Here is a 15,724-nt window from a genome sequence, read left to right as displayed (position 1 = left end):
AGTGAAGGGTGTGAGTGTGTGTCTGTGTGTGTTTGCATCATGTGTTGGTCCTGGACCACAGATCTGTTGGCCCAGCACAGACAGCAGACCCTTTACCTCCTGTTACTCTCATCCACTGCCTCCCACACACTTTCACTCTGTGGACAAGCGAAATGTTTGTTTCAGTGCATGTGTATGTTTGGGTATCAAATTCTTTAATTCTAATTTTAATTACTCTCAAGATTTAGTATGCAAACGCATTAAAATATTAATTCGCCTGTAATTTTATCCTGGCACAGATAGAGTATCAATAGTGCTGCCGCACTGTGTGTGTATTGAGCTGTGTAACTTTCTTAGGCAAAAAAAAAAATCAGTAATTTAATAATAACTAACTGTATTATATCAGATTTGTAAAAATTTTAGTTTTCCCTGATTTGTGGCTATGCAGTTCTAAGACTACCCAGGAGCCTTATATAACCAATCTTAAAAACTGGAATGTAAATTTATATATGCCAATAATTTGAATATCTGAATAATATTGTTGTGTGTATATCTAGACCTGTAACAAATTAAAGGAAAAACAACATAATGTGTCTTAATATGGTGGTGGGCAACCAGATCAATGATATTGTTGACTGATAAATGTGGTGGAGAGTGCTGTCTGTCATGTAGGACCAAAATCTCCCATAGTTATTCAGTTGGGTTGAGATCTGTTGACTGTAAAGGCCATAGCATATGATTTACAACACTTATAAACTCCATTTGGTGCTCCATCATACCCTGTGGGTGGGGGCGGAGTCATCCTGGAAGAGACCGCTCCCATCAGAATATACATTTTTCATCCATCATACGCTAAAGGGGAACAGTCGTAATAACTTTGTATTGATTTGCAGTATTGGGACAAGTGAACCTAACGACTAACTCCAGTTCTGCTTGGTGGACTGTTTCTCAACCGACATTGATACTGAGAAATTTCGAACACCAGCAACACTGCTCCAGCTGATACACTCATAACTGCACAACAATAGCTATAGTCAAATGCACCTAGTGCCCAATGAGTGTATTAGCACGTAGATTAACCTAGAACATTTCATCAGAAAATTGTATATATTTGTGTAAAAAATAGCACCAATCAGATTTAACTTTGGTCTACTGCAGTTTATCAGAAGAAAGATTTTCACATAGTGCCTTGTAGCTGGTGTTAAGTCTCCTTCAAACCCCTGCAACTGTACCACTGTGAGCTACTATTAGAGATACGTCTATACCACTGTCATTATTGGCTCTGATATTTGTGTGAAAGTTATTTATAATGTAGTGACTGTGAGGAGTGTCCAACCATAGTCCTAGGAGTCTGGAGTTTATCACAATTTTGTGATTTCCCTGCTCTAACAAACCTACTGAGTTTGGTAACTAATAAGTATGTTTCAGCAATAAAATAACCTGTAATATAATCTGTAATCTGAGTTTTGGGCGTATACCCCTGCTATGCTATTTTGTTCAAATTCCAAGTTGTTAGATCAGCCATTTCAATAGGTTAGCGCGGCCCGTCATAACCGAGTCATTTTATTCGGAAAAGACAAAAATCACAACAAAAGACATAGATATATACAAATATATAGTGCTTACGACTAAAATGTTGGCTTTGGGATTGAGAGTGAAAAGTATTGTCACATCTCCAGCTGCAAACCTTACTATGTTATGAATCTAATTCCCCAGAACACTCCATTTTTCTCAGACTATATGAATATTCGACTATGCTGTAGTATAATTTACTGGCAAAAATTATCCATAGCTTTCACCTGTAGACAAAAACTGCATCTCACTATGAATCAACTACATCTAGTGTGCAGTGTCCCAAATATCACAGCATCACATCATCTATCCTTGTTTTTTACTTAAGTACTTACTTACTTTTTACCCAGAAGCCTGGAGCACACACATTAAAGAATATTATTTCTATTATTTATATTAAATCATACATTATCGAAGAATACTAATTCAGAAACAAATTGGAAATCATTTGGGGAAAAAAACAGTATTTGAAAAAACCAGAGGCTTGTAGCCAGTTATTTTTTAATGTATTTTGTCTTTTATGTCTTTTATGTATTTTGTGCATATTTAATGGAATCCTCATGTTTCTTGTCATAGCTTGTAATTGTAGCAGAACAGCTTAAAATCTTATAAAGCCAAACTCTTTCTTTTGCTATCTTATTAGAAATACCAGTGTGGTGCATTGTCCACTTATCTTATATTGCCCCTGTTCACTACTACTGATATTCACAAAGTTATTTCTTGCATGGCTGTGTCCTAAACTAACACACAGTTCCCACGCAGCAGTAGAGACTATGGCTCAGAGTGTGTCTGTTGTCCGTTTTTTTTTTTTTTTTTTCTTTTTTCTTGCTCGGTCACTGAAATTGCCGTCGGCTCTTTTTGCCCAGTGCTGACTTTTACAGAGATGGATTTGTGGGTAATGGAGTCCCCGGAGTAGTGGGGATAAGTGGGAGTCCCTTGGGGGCAGCAGGCTGTTGTGGACTACAGTGTGCATTGCTGAGTCAGACAGGAGAAAGCAGGCCTCTTGCCTTTAATCAAATAAAATCACTGACATGCCAAGTGCCTGAGCCCTAAATCCATCCTCCATCTTCACCACTGTATTTCACCTCCCTTAGCAAAGCCTTCATTTTTTTGCAGAAGTTGTTCTTTACATATTAGGCACATGGTAAGAATTATACTGTATTATAAATGCTAATAAACATTTGATATGTAAATAGTATAAGTAAGTGGCATAAATATAACTCTTATTATTCATTTATTTATGAGTCTGGACTTGCTGATGTGTTCTAGGACTTTAAAGGGTCAATATAAGAACATGCATAAGTTTTGGTTGACTGGAAACTGATTTGGCAAAAAAATTGGTAGCTAGCATAATATATTTACATACAGTGAGCTAGTTATTTAGCTAGCAGACTAAGAGTGATGTATGAGCATGAGTACATATGATCATGTAGCACGTTTGCAACCTCAAAAAAAAAATAAGTAAAGTCGTTATATATTATGTAAGTCTCACTATCACCTTTGTTTTTGTTTAGAAATATTTAACCGTTTTAACGTTTTTTTTTAGCCGAAGAGTTAAGAGTTGTATTTATTCTACAGTTTTCATCAGTCTGTTCACATACGTGCATGTTCCTGATTCTGAAAAGATTATCTGACATCCGTTCACACTGATCAACCCACCTAGTAAAAAAAGATTCTACCGATCGACAGCAGCTCGCACCTCAGCTGATGGGTGGAGTTTAGCAGGTGGTGGGATTCGGAACGTGTAGCTTACGTTGTAGTTACAGCATTGAGATGTGTCGCACCACTGTGAAAACATACGTACATAAGAAAACGTTTGCCAATAAGGAGTCGTTTTCATTTCTTGTATCTGACTCTTGAAACTACTTGTTGCTAGGTAACTACGAATTAAAAACGAATAGCCCAGACAGGACATCTGCTTGTGCCATGTGCTCAGCTATTGAATTGTCCACTCCTGCCTTTACATTAATGTTAATGTTATTTCAACTATTCAACGAATAAGCTGTGAGTTTAATTGACGTTGGATGTCTTTTGCTTTTTTTTGCGCTTTTTGCAGATTTACAACGAGAAGAGGAGTCAGTTTGATGTGAAGAAGAACTCGCCCAAGGACCTGGTGGACAGAGTGGCTAAAGACATCGCCAAGCTGCTCAACAGCAAACGCAAAGCGCTGGAGGTGAGAGCCTCACAGCTGCCCTGTTCCACTCTGTAGCATACAGCAACGTGTGCCTCATCAGTATTAGACAACATTTTCATTTCTGCTGCTTTGTTGCTGCTTAAGCTGTTTTATCAGGGGAGAGACTGACTCACAGTAAATCGTCCTTTCTGACTGAGTTGACCTGTGAATATATTCCAGACAAAAGTGCAATATATTCTATTTTCTCTAATCTAATCCTCACATCCCTGCGTCGCTATAGCTCAGGGTTCTTGATAGTTAAATCTCTTCCTGAGGAGTGGGTTGTGAAAAACTGATGTAAAAAAAATATGTATCTAAAATAAAATATTAAGTGTAGAGAAATAATATTATTTCATTCATAGCCACATAAACCTCTCAGTAATCCCATGGCCATGCACCTGGTGCGTTCAGACAGAGATTAACATAGTTCAGAATCCTTATCATTACATTAAAACTCTCGAGATTGATCCTCTGTCTCTTCCAATAAGACAAAATTGGATTTCTAAAAGCACATTATCAATGCCCACAGTGTTGTATTAGCCTGCTTAACTAAGCAGGTAATGAGATCGCCTTGCTCCAGACTGCAGGATATCTCCATAGCCACCTCTGCACCCCTAAACATGACGTTATATTACTGAATCAGTTTCTGCAACTGGTGACAACACAGGGTTTGTCTTGCGTAAAGATATGGGTAATGTATTACATGACTGGATGTTCATATTATTCACAGTAGAGTAGATTTTATTTAATACACTTCATAAGATTTGTGTCAATCCAAGGTGAATTCTTTCCGATTGCAATTTTGTAGTTATCTGTTTATGCATTTTATATTTTACATTCTATCTGCTACAAGATCATTTACATGAGTTACTTGTAACTGGAATCAAATTTGTCCACACAGCTAAAATTGTTCACACAGCTAAGAATGTAAATATTAGCTAATGTTAGTTACCACCGTTTTCATCAGTTCTCAACAAAATATACTTCAGATGTACGCATTAAATACAAAATAAGATGTTGATAAGAAGTTAACTGCTGCTGACACGGGATGATGAGACACGCACAGTGAAGTGTGATATAATAAATATTTTTTTTTTTTACTGTGTATATGAGAAGGTCATTGCGAAACATTGTGATTTTTGTGTTGAATTGCCTATCTATACCGAGCCTAAACCTCCTGGCAGAGGCAAGCAGATTTTGAGCTGAAAGATCCTGGTACTTAACAGAATTCATGATGCCATCAGTCTTCACAAGAAAAGCCCCCGAACCACCAGCCGCAAAACGAAAAAACTGTCCACCTCCATATTTCAGAGTGTGTATCAGGTGCTTTTCTTTGTACGCAGTCCGCTTTTGTCGCCGAACATGCTGAAAGTGTGGTCTCATCTTACAACAACACACAATGTCAGATATAGTTCTGTTGACATTGCATTGTGCGAAAGGCTTTCAGGAAGAGCTTGTTACTTGTAACACTTCCAAGTAGTTTGTAGTTATGAAAGTGGCATTTAACAGTGGGTGGATATTGTGCTCATGGGAATAACTTTCCAACTGATTCAGATCTGTAAAACTTGTTGTTATGGCACTAATTGTGCTTAATGGTATTTGTACCTATTTTTTAAAGTCCCATTTTGGGAGCGCATAGACAGTATTTCCTTCTCCCCACACGCTGCTCACATTTGCCACACAAATCCGTGCTTAGCTAATGGCCATTCAGTTTGATATTAGGGGAACTAGGGTGCTGTAAAAAGTAAAAAGTTACCAGTGTTCAGTGACCCTGTGGCAAAAAAAACAGCTTGTGGGTCAGAGGGGGCAAGCAAACAGATGGGCGACAATCCGGTAAATTACATCTGAATTCAGCATTGCTGGGCAGAATGCAACAACGCACCAATTATCAGACTTGACTGAGTTAGTCGAAGTGCGTGTCGTTTGCAAAGAACAAGAAATTGCGTCTGTGTCTAAAACAGAAGGCAGCTATTTCATGAGTCATAAGGCAATGCTTCAGTGTCTACCGGTAAGGAGACGGAGATAGTCTTTAAAGGCAGCATACATCACAATGTTGCCAAGATACCAATATATACTAATGGTCGCTAACCCTAAAAGGCTGCATGGAATAAAGTATCATTGGAAGTAAGCTAATTCCCTACAGAAGTAAGCTAATTCCCTTCAGAAATAAAATCTTAAGTCAAAAACTAATACAAACTTCTCTCTCGCACTCAGACAGATTTTGTCCAGACTGGCTGTTGACGGAGTCTGATTACACCGTTAAAAGATTATATATAGGAAAAAATTTTGGACACACTCTGCTCCTCCAGCGAGCACAGGAGCATCAGGACAATTCTGTGGAAGATTGGTCAAAAGTTACCTGGTCAGATAAATCCAGGTTCCTTTTGCAGAATGCTGATGAAAGGATAATAATTTAGCTGTAACAACAAGAGTCTATAGAGCCACCATGTTCGCTAAGAACAGTACAAGACACTGATGATGCTTTGATATTTTCCTGACACACACCTGGGTCATTGGTACCCACTGAAATATAGCACAGTATACCTGAACATTGTTGCTGACCAACTTCATTCTTTCATGGCTACAGTTTATCTACACTCAGATGGACACTTTGTGTGATAGCCGACCATTCACAAGGCAGACAGAACATTTTCACTGCTTCATTGACCTGAGTGTTTTATTTTCTCGAAAAATATTTATTCACAAAACCCCACCTTGTGGATTATAATCTAGAATCACTGGTGTCCATAGGAGGTGTTAGTGCACTCTTCCAAATATGAGACAAGATGGGGAGTGAGCATCTTCTGACGAAAGCTGATGCTGACTTTGTGGTGTTCTGGAGCGTAATTTAAAATTCAACCAAAACAACTTCGCATCTGAAAGTACATACATGTGTTGGATCAGAAATCCAGAAGTTTGGACAAAATTGTCAAAAATATATATATATATATATATATATTTGTACACCAACAACAATAGGAGTTAACTAAACAATTAAACCATGACCTAAAATCTAATGAAAATTATAATTATGCAATATATAGTGAAGGTCTGAGCCCACATAAAAAATCTGGGATTTTTTGTTTTCATTGAAAACTGGAAATGAACAGAAAGATTTTATTTTTTTTTAAATAAAAGAAAGGTAATTATCAATATCTTGAATATATTCAATATCCAACATTCAGGATCAACATACTGCACTATTTCTAGGTCACTATTGTAATGTAAGCAGATTTGTGATACTGTACAAAAGGTCAGAGATCCCTTGAGCGTTATCTCTTCCATTCAAGCGTGTATTCAGACGACAGTCCAAACTTGTGGAGTCCATACCAGCTCAAGTACACACTGACATTACAAAGGGGGACATATGTAATACTAAGAAATTCTGAAATTCATGTAAATATTTCTAAGATTATACTTTTCACTCAGGTTATTGTTGATAATATCATTTGCAATGAAGAAAATTCTATTCAATTAGAAAAGAATGAAAAACAGAAGTATTTTATACATTTACGGCATTCGTCCTTATCCAGAGCAACTTACATTTATCTCATTTATACAACTGAGTAGTTAGCTTGCTCAAGGGCCCAGCATTAGCAGCTTGGCAGTGCTGGGGATTGAACTCATGACCTTCTGATCAGTAGGCCAACAGCTTAACCACTGAGCTACCACTACCCTAGTTTCGAGAGACTAGTGCTCTGAGATTTTCGGACCCGACTGTACATATGCGATCATTTGGAAAGCAGTGCATTACTGGAGGTGATGTTTTGTGTGAGAATGAGAGAAAGAAAGGATCCACTTTTTACAAATATCTATTACTATAAAAAGTTAGAAGGTTTACATGAAAGTCTAGGTTCTTTTTGACAGTGTCTGGTTCTCTGAGATGTCAAAATCCTGCCACGCTTCAGTACATTAAGTAAAACCAAGACGGAAATTTCGAGATAATGTCACAGTCATTTTAGGAACATTTTCACAGGGTTTGGCACAATTTAGGTTCCTGCTAAACTGATGGAAATATTGCTTTTGCTTTCATCTGAGGTTAATCTCTTAATTCTGCAGAACCGGATGTGTGTCAGTGTTGAATCACTCAGGTCAAACTTTCAAACCACACCCATGAATGTTTCTTTTTTTTCTGAGTAAGGAAGACAGTATATTTTAAGACTAGCTCAGGTGTCTAGAGCACGGGCAGTGGCGTGTGTTAAACATCAAACTGTCTGTGCTTTGGAGTGTTTCAGACAGTTCTGGACAAGATAGGTGCACGGAGGTCAACGCTGTGCTACCGGCGAGACGTAACCATGACCCGAGCGATGTCATGAGAGAGAGAGAGAGAGAGAGAGAGGAGGAGAGCGTGAGATAGGGAGACTGAGAACATCGTCAACTGAGAACGACGCTTTAGGCAAATGGGAAATGCGAGGAAATGAAGTTCTGAAATTCATTGATTTCAAAATGAGCAGCAGGAGGGAAATGAGAAAGAGAGAGAGAGAGAAGGGGGGGATGGTGGAATGAGGGAGAGAGTGTAAAAGAGCACTGAGTGGGTAGCAATGACGGCAGGTGATGAGGAGAGATGGAGTGAGCTGTTCCCTGTGCTGTTTAATAAAAGCACATAAACTGTATAATATCGACTTCTTTACGCAAGGCAAATGTGCACCAGAAAAGAAAAAAAAACAGCAAATCAATTAAAATACTGTTTAGAACCTAATAGAACCAGTAATCTATGCCACTCGGTATAAGCAAGGAACCGGCTTGTATGGAATTGACAGTGGCACGCAATTTAAATGTAGATACAGAGAAATGGGTTAGAGGAATATTTCACTTGTAGAGGATAATATGGTTAACAGCAAGTGGAAACCAGTGGTGGATTGGAGAGTATGTGCATCTTACCTGGCCTTTACTAGTTTTCAGTTCACTGTATAATCACTGTGCAACCAAATAGCATCATGTGTAAAAAAAAAAAAATCAAATAGAAATAATATTTGAAGTATCTGGTTACGGAAAGAGGTTCGATCTTACCCTACGTACACTACCCATAGTAACAAGTACAAGTCGCTCATGTCGCTTAGAGTTCATGTCTTGTGGGTCTGTAGCGACCACTACTGTTCTCGTTTGTGGGCGTGGCCTGTCCATTTTTTTTTTTTCCCAATGACAAAGAGTAGGAGATATATTTATCTTCTAAAGCATGTCAGATGGTAAATGGGAACTAAGGTTGAGTGGTGAACTTAAGAAATGTTAGACCACATGCTCCAAAGGACTGGTCCAAGGAATCATTTGATCCAGTTGTTTGGATTTGTTACTTTAGCTGCATAATATTCTGATTTGCATAGAATTGAGAAAATATCAGTTCAGTTGTCACTTGTCATGTTGCCACTTTGGCACGTGCTGCTGAAATTGTGGCTCTAAGTGGCTCATGTACATAGAAAATGAATGGTCACATGTTGCTGTGTTGCTAGCTAACGTGAACGCAGGATTAGTCTTCAGTCCTCCGTTAAAAACAGTTCTCGGATATTTGCTTGCTGCTACAGATTATCACATTATACCACCATGCTGGTATATCATGACTCCAATTAGAAGAAGTTTGAACACTTTTTACTCTTTTTTTGCACGCACTTTTACATCATACCTTCATATACATAAAATCTATCTGCCTATAAAATCTGTCTTTGCATAGAGTTTCCAGTTTGTTCCTGGAGAGGGCTTTACTTTTTCCAGACCTTCATATCCCACCCTGTCCCCCCCGCTCTCCCACTCTTTCTTCCTCCTTCCTCTGTGCTTTTTTCTGGAGAAGTGGTGTCGCTATCATGTCTCTGACAGAATGAAGAGTGGTGTTGTCCTGAAACATTTGTTACACATGGCATATTTTTGACAAACTGCTTGGGTGCACTGATCCACTTTAAACTACACACGACTTCAGAAGATTAGTTTTTGACGTACTTTTGTACTGCGATTATGAGGTGACTGCTGGAGTCTGTGAGGGAAAGGAAGGCTGTAATGCCTCGATCCCATTTAAAAAATGTAAATGTGGTAGAAGTATCTGAGCTCTGAGTATTGGCAGATACCTGATACTAATTTGATACTGAAATTCTCGTCAGAGGCACGATGGTGGCCTGTTGCAAGACATGTTTTGTCTTGTGTTTGTGTGTAAGATCGATTATGAAAATTGATTATGAAATACATCAGTGGATTGGATTGGAAAATACGTCAAATTCATCATACATGATGGCTGTGTTTCAGGGTAATATTGCCTTGATACTCAAACTCATCCGTTGTTGTGTCCATCCATTAAATGGTTGCCACATATTGCCTTAACAGCCTGTTTAACTGAGTGCGTGTGTTTGTATGAGCAAGAAAACTAGGCTTAGGTAGCTGATTTGTTTATAGGCAGAGATCGATTTCAGATGAAATATAAGGTACACCTGTGTACATGCTCACATTTTTGCCAAGCTAAGTCTTGCTGTGAGCTCCTCTTATAGAGGATTTTGCACTAGCTGTAGATATGAACTGACAACTATGATTAGTATCTCTTTCATATGTCTTTGTATACTGTAGCATTAAGATTTCCCTTCTCTTGAACTATTGGGCCCAAACATCTTCCAGCGTGACCATGCCCCTTTGCACAAAGCAAGCACCATGAAGACATGGTTTGCCAAGTTTGGAGTGGAGGAACTCGAGAGATCTGCATCTCAATCCCACTGAACACTTGTGGGATGACCGGAGACACCAACTGCACGCCAGGCGTTCTCACCCAACATCAGTGACCTCACTAGTGCTCTTGTGGCTGAATGAGCACAAATCCCCACAGCCACGCTCCAAAATCTAGTACAAAGACTTCCCAGATGAGTGGAGATTATTATAACAGCAAAGGGGGACTAAATCTGGAATGGGATGTTCAAAAAGCACATATGGGTGTGATGGTCATGTGTCCCCAAACTTTTGGCCATATAGTATACATTGAAATCAATAGCAACTGATGTTTTTTTGACAGACATTGAAGAGTCTTTGTGAATGCAGCCTCAGTGTTTGGTTCGCATGTCTCTCAAGTGGTTGCAAATTTGTAACAATTTATATGAGCCATCCGGTATGAAAAGCTATGAAGGTTCGGATGAGGTGATCATTTCAAGCCAAATAAATTGCTATTGCTTGTTGGAATTTCACTTAATATTCAGTGGGAAACAAATCTGAAACTTGTTCTTTACTAGAAGAACTGCAGCTAGTTGTGGAATTGAATAACTTGATTTAAAAAAAGAGAATTCCTCTTCCCTCAGGCCTATCTATAATGATTTAAAAAATTGAAATATGGGATATAGAAATGAAGAAGTGGGATTTTAGAAGTAAATACAATGTGGTGTGTTGGGGCATGTTTGTATATCTTGGTTGGGACCAAATGTCAATTATGTCAGTAGAAGCTCCTCACGAATGAGTGTGATAGATATTGTGTATGCTTACCATGTGAGGCCAGAGAAAGTGTACATGACCAAAAAAAAAATCAAACCCCTTTCTTTCTGTATGTTGTTTTTTTCTCCTTTTCATCTGTCTCTGTCACCATGAAAACCAGTCTGACATCCAGACTGCTGTCTACTGTGGCAGCTCTAAGCTGTTGATGTACCATGTAATGGAACGTGGCACACCAACAGTACTTGAAGATAATGATAAGATCATCATATACACGTGTACAAATACATACGCACACACAGCATCACACACAGGCACACACATATACCATGCAGAAATGGTTTGCAATGGTCGGAGTGTCCAGTTGAGGAGAAATTCACTTCTTGTTAGTGAGAAGGAGCTGAAACTGTGATTAATTGTGTGTTTATTTTCAGGGCAGGTAAGTGTGTCTGGCTAAATTTAGCCATTCTGGAGATCAGGGGATTTGTCCAATTAAACCAGGGCAGTGAGGCAGGGGAGGACTCACTTGGGAACTGGGGAACCACAAAGTCACAGACTATAAAAAAGGAGGGAAGTTTGTGTGTGTGTGTGTGTGTGTGTGTGTGTGTCTTTACTTGTGGATACATTATTATATTAACCTAGATGTCCACAAGTCCTTAAAAAGTCTTAATCCATGAGAAACTGCATTTTATCCATGTTGAATTTAAATGATCTTTGGTTTTAGGCCATTTTAATTTTTTCTTATTTAGTATCTTTTAAATACATTACGTCACACACACTGGATGTTGTGGCGTCGCTCGGATGACGCAGGAGAAAGAAATACATCAAGTCACACTTAAGTAGTCTGACACATATAGATAGTTTTTTGCTTATGTGTCAGTTATTTTAAAGTGGTTTTGTACTTGGAATATCACCACTGGCTCACATACAGGTTTTAAAAACTCTTAAAAAGGGTTGCGTTTAACTTTGTAGACACCCTGCTCTACCAGGCTTTCTTGGTACATCAGCAATTTTTCAGAAATTTCAGCGAATCATATGTATGTCATATCTCTGGCTAGTCTTTGGCTATAATCAATGCCTAATAACTAGTGGATTTTGTGTATTTGCTGCCCAGGGGAATCCCATATTAAGTCTTTAAATGGAGTCGTATACAATATATGGCTGAAAGTTTGTGGACGCCTGACCATCACACCAATACGTGAATCTTCCCCAAACCATTGCCACAAAGTTGGAAGCACACAATAGTTTAGAATGTATTTGTATGCTGTAGTATAACAAGTTCCCTTCACTGGAACTAAGAGGCCCAATCATGTTCCAGTATGACAGTGCTCCTGTGCACAAAGCGAGCTCCATGAAGACATGGTTCGCCAGTATTGGAGTGGAAGAACTCGAGTGGCCTACACAGAGCACAGTGCTCAGAGAAGAGTGGAGGTTATTACAGTGGCAAATGGACACTAAATCTGGAATGGGATGTTCAGAAAGCACATACGAGTGTGACGGTCAGGGGTCCACAAGCTTTTAGTCATATAGGGTATTTTGAAATGTGCTTAATTTTGAGTAAACAACTGGAAAGCGTGTAAAATGTTCAACCAGGAATTGGTAACACTTGGTAAATGATGTGTTTAGTGTTTGGTGACATAAACCATACCAGCAAATATGCTATAATGTAAATGCTTGCTAACCTTAACCTTTATCCCGGATACCAGTTTAACTTAAATTGGCTAAAACATCTAAGTTACAGCGAAGATGTAACATAATGCCCATAAACACAGATCTGCAAGAAACAAATCTTGACATTTATAATTTGTGTCAACAGCATTACATGATTTTTAATGTTTAAATGAATTGCAAACTGATAGCTAGAGTAATGTTAGCTTGTAACTTGCAGGTTTAATTGATTTCAAGATATAATGTTATTCAGAGTTATGTCGAGAAATGTATGTACGGCTTTTAAAAAACTCTTCTTTCTATAGACGGTAAAGCCTGCTGGAAAATGACGCATACAGACTCTTTTCCAATTATAGCCATGCCCCTGAGTATGCCTTAGCGCTGTGATTGGACAGTGATTGCATTTCAGCGTGCCACGACTGCAACACATTGATGAAAGTGAAATGCAACACCCTGGGGAATAACTGACACAAAAAGACATCATTTAATTCTTAAAAACACAATAGCACTCTGATTGGTTTACACTTATCAAGCACTGTAAGTGGAACGCAATGAAGGCCCTGCTTTTTACTGTGTAACACTTTCTGCATGTCACTAATAACGCAATACAGTTTGTGTATTGTCTTTTCCACTGGTGGGAAATGCATTTTGCCGTATGAGAAGTGCTAGAAACCCTGAACAAGCCCTGCTCTTTGTTCTGCTAAAAGCAGCAAGGTTTTCTTTGTGTATGTCATCTGTTTTATTCAGTGAGACCTGAAACTAGAGCACATTAAAGGGGGCATGTAGCAGAAACTGTTTTAAAAAGCACTGAACTAAATACAGCTATCACCTGTAGCCGTAGTAAACCCGGAGCAGTGGACATAGATGCACCTGTGTCTTCGATGACTGTTTTATTTCATTACATGGCTCTTATACACTAACTGAAATTAAATGCATAGCTGGAGGCTATGATGATGACCTCACAGCTGACTATGTCATTGCAGTCAAGCCCTGTGAACCTGGAGTACATTGTGTGTTCCGTCGGCAAGATAAACAAGTTCATTTCTAAGCAAATAAACATAGCGAAGCATCATAATTGAAACAATCACAATGTCTATGATCGCCCAACGCTAATAGGGTCATAAACAGTCAAGTACTGCTTAATTTTCAGACTCATTTTACCCCACAAAGGGGAGTTGTGTTCTGCAGCATTGCAGCAAATTGAAGTAATGGCTATGGCTTTGTAGAGGCCGTGTGATCTCTTCTCTGCTAATTGGGTTGAAGTGTGCCAAAGCCTGGTGATGTAGAATAGTGTTTACGTAATGCAGTAGACGCACGGCAAGCAGACGGATGGAGAGGGAGAGTGAGAGAGGTGTAAAGATGCCTCTTTACGACTGCTGACAGAGAAGACCTGAGCTTATGTACATGAAGGTAGACACAAGCTCATCATCATCATCATCATCATCACTCTTTCTTTCTTCCTCTCTCTCTCTCTCTCACACACACACAACACAGAAACTGCTTTAAAATGTCTCTAGTTTTTAAACTTACCCTCACGAAGCACCTGTTTTGCGCTTAGTACAGTTTACCCACCCGACCTCCGTGTCCTTTTCATGTGTTACTTTTGTATGGATAACAAAAGCAACACATTTCTGCCTCCCCCTGCTCCAGTGCCTAAGAAAAAGGAGCAGACAAATCTAAGAAAGCAATTTAGTTTTCAATTTCCTGCAGGCCTGTGCTGAAGCAGTTATAGCGTTCGCAGTTCCCAGAGGAGCAGGGCTGGGCGGAGGAGAATTAGGCCGCACTCTCCTTGGACTAAAATAGCACATGTCTCTGCGAGGACTGTTCAACAATCAGGCAGAAGAAAGGGAATTATTCTCATTTGTGAAATCAGCTGAGTTAAAGCCGACCATTTTACTGCAGAGGTTTTCTTCCAGTAAAGTTAACTGGTTATTAAGTATAATCATTATTGATGTATTAAAAGAATTAAACAGTGGTCAAAAATATTCTGCCTGTAAGCTCAAATTTCTAAATTCTTTAGAAACCAGTCTTATTTGAGATGCAGTGGGTTGTTCTGAATCTTAGCTTGATTTGTTTTCAGATTGTTTTCAGAACACACCTTCATTATAGGCACAAAAAGAAACCGAGACTAAATGTACTGCAGGAATGTATGCATATCAGCAGATCTGCAGATTTTCTTCTTTTATTGTCGTGGTTTATAGATTACAACAGATACCTTTGATACTTCTGTCTGTCCTGTTAATGTAACATGAAATGTCACTGTTCTTTGATTTTGTTTTTGGGAGTGATGTTAACTGCTTCCTGTTTAACCATGACTGAAAAAGCCACAATTTTCAACATACGGTAATTGTACTTTACATGCCTTGCAGTCCAGGTTGCCCAAAACAATTCCTCATGTGACCAAGAAGTTAGCTAGCCACAGCACTTCTGTCTATTGGTTAAAAAAACTTTGAGGCCGAAGGTTCAAACACCAGGTGTACTAAGCATGTCAGATACGCTGCTTTGAAGATACACACACAAAACATATTTTTTCATCTGCCACTTGCCGTGCATAATTTCTATCAATAAACTGTAATATAGGGCTCCCAGGTGGCGCAACAGAAAATTGTTCTGCCCTATCTTTGCCAGGTCGTGTTGGTAGCTGTCATATGATAGGGGAGAGCTATGTGAATTGACCAAGACCAAGTAATATAGTTGGGCCCATAAGTATATGGACAGGGACACAATTCTTGTAATTTTGCCTCTGTACACCACCACAATGGATTTGAAATGCAGCAAATAATGAGGAAACAGGCTACACCTCTCCATGAACCTGCTTATCAGTCAGGTGTCCAATTGTTCAATTAGGTTTGAGCCTGTGAAAATGGAGGGACTTTATAAAAAATGGCTATAATTCCTAAACTTTTAATGCAATGTTTTTGTTAAACTCCTTGAATTAAAGCTGAA

At 38.8% G+C, this 15,724-nt stretch overlaps 1 protein-coding gene across 2 annotated transcripts in view; it reads left to right on the top strand.

Moving 5' to 3' along the window:
• Window positions 1-15,724, top strand: part of cacna2d2a (calcium channel, voltage-dependent, alpha 2/delta subunit 2a) — a 223,336-nt gene that overhangs the window by 63,486 nt on the left and 144,126 nt on the right. For both annotated transcript variants that reach the window (XM_034300325.2, XM_034300328.2), the window contains one exon: window positions 3,608-3,724. In XM_034300325.2, the coding sequence (XP_034156216.1) occupies window positions 3,608-3,724 (117 nt within the window). The remainder of the gene's footprint in view (window positions 1-3,607; window positions 3,725-15,724) is intronic.

Source organism: Pangasianodon hypophthalmus, chromosome 2 (assembly GCF_027358585.1).
Source record: "Pangasianodon hypophthalmus isolate fPanHyp1 chromosome 2, fPanHyp1.pri, whole genome shotgun sequence".
NCBI classification, from domain to species: domain Eukaryota; kingdom Metazoa; phylum Chordata; class Actinopteri; order Siluriformes; family Pangasiidae; genus Pangasianodon; species Pangasianodon hypophthalmus.
Note: the sequence above shows the minus strand (reverse complement) of the source record. Positions and strands in the feature narration are given on the sequence as shown.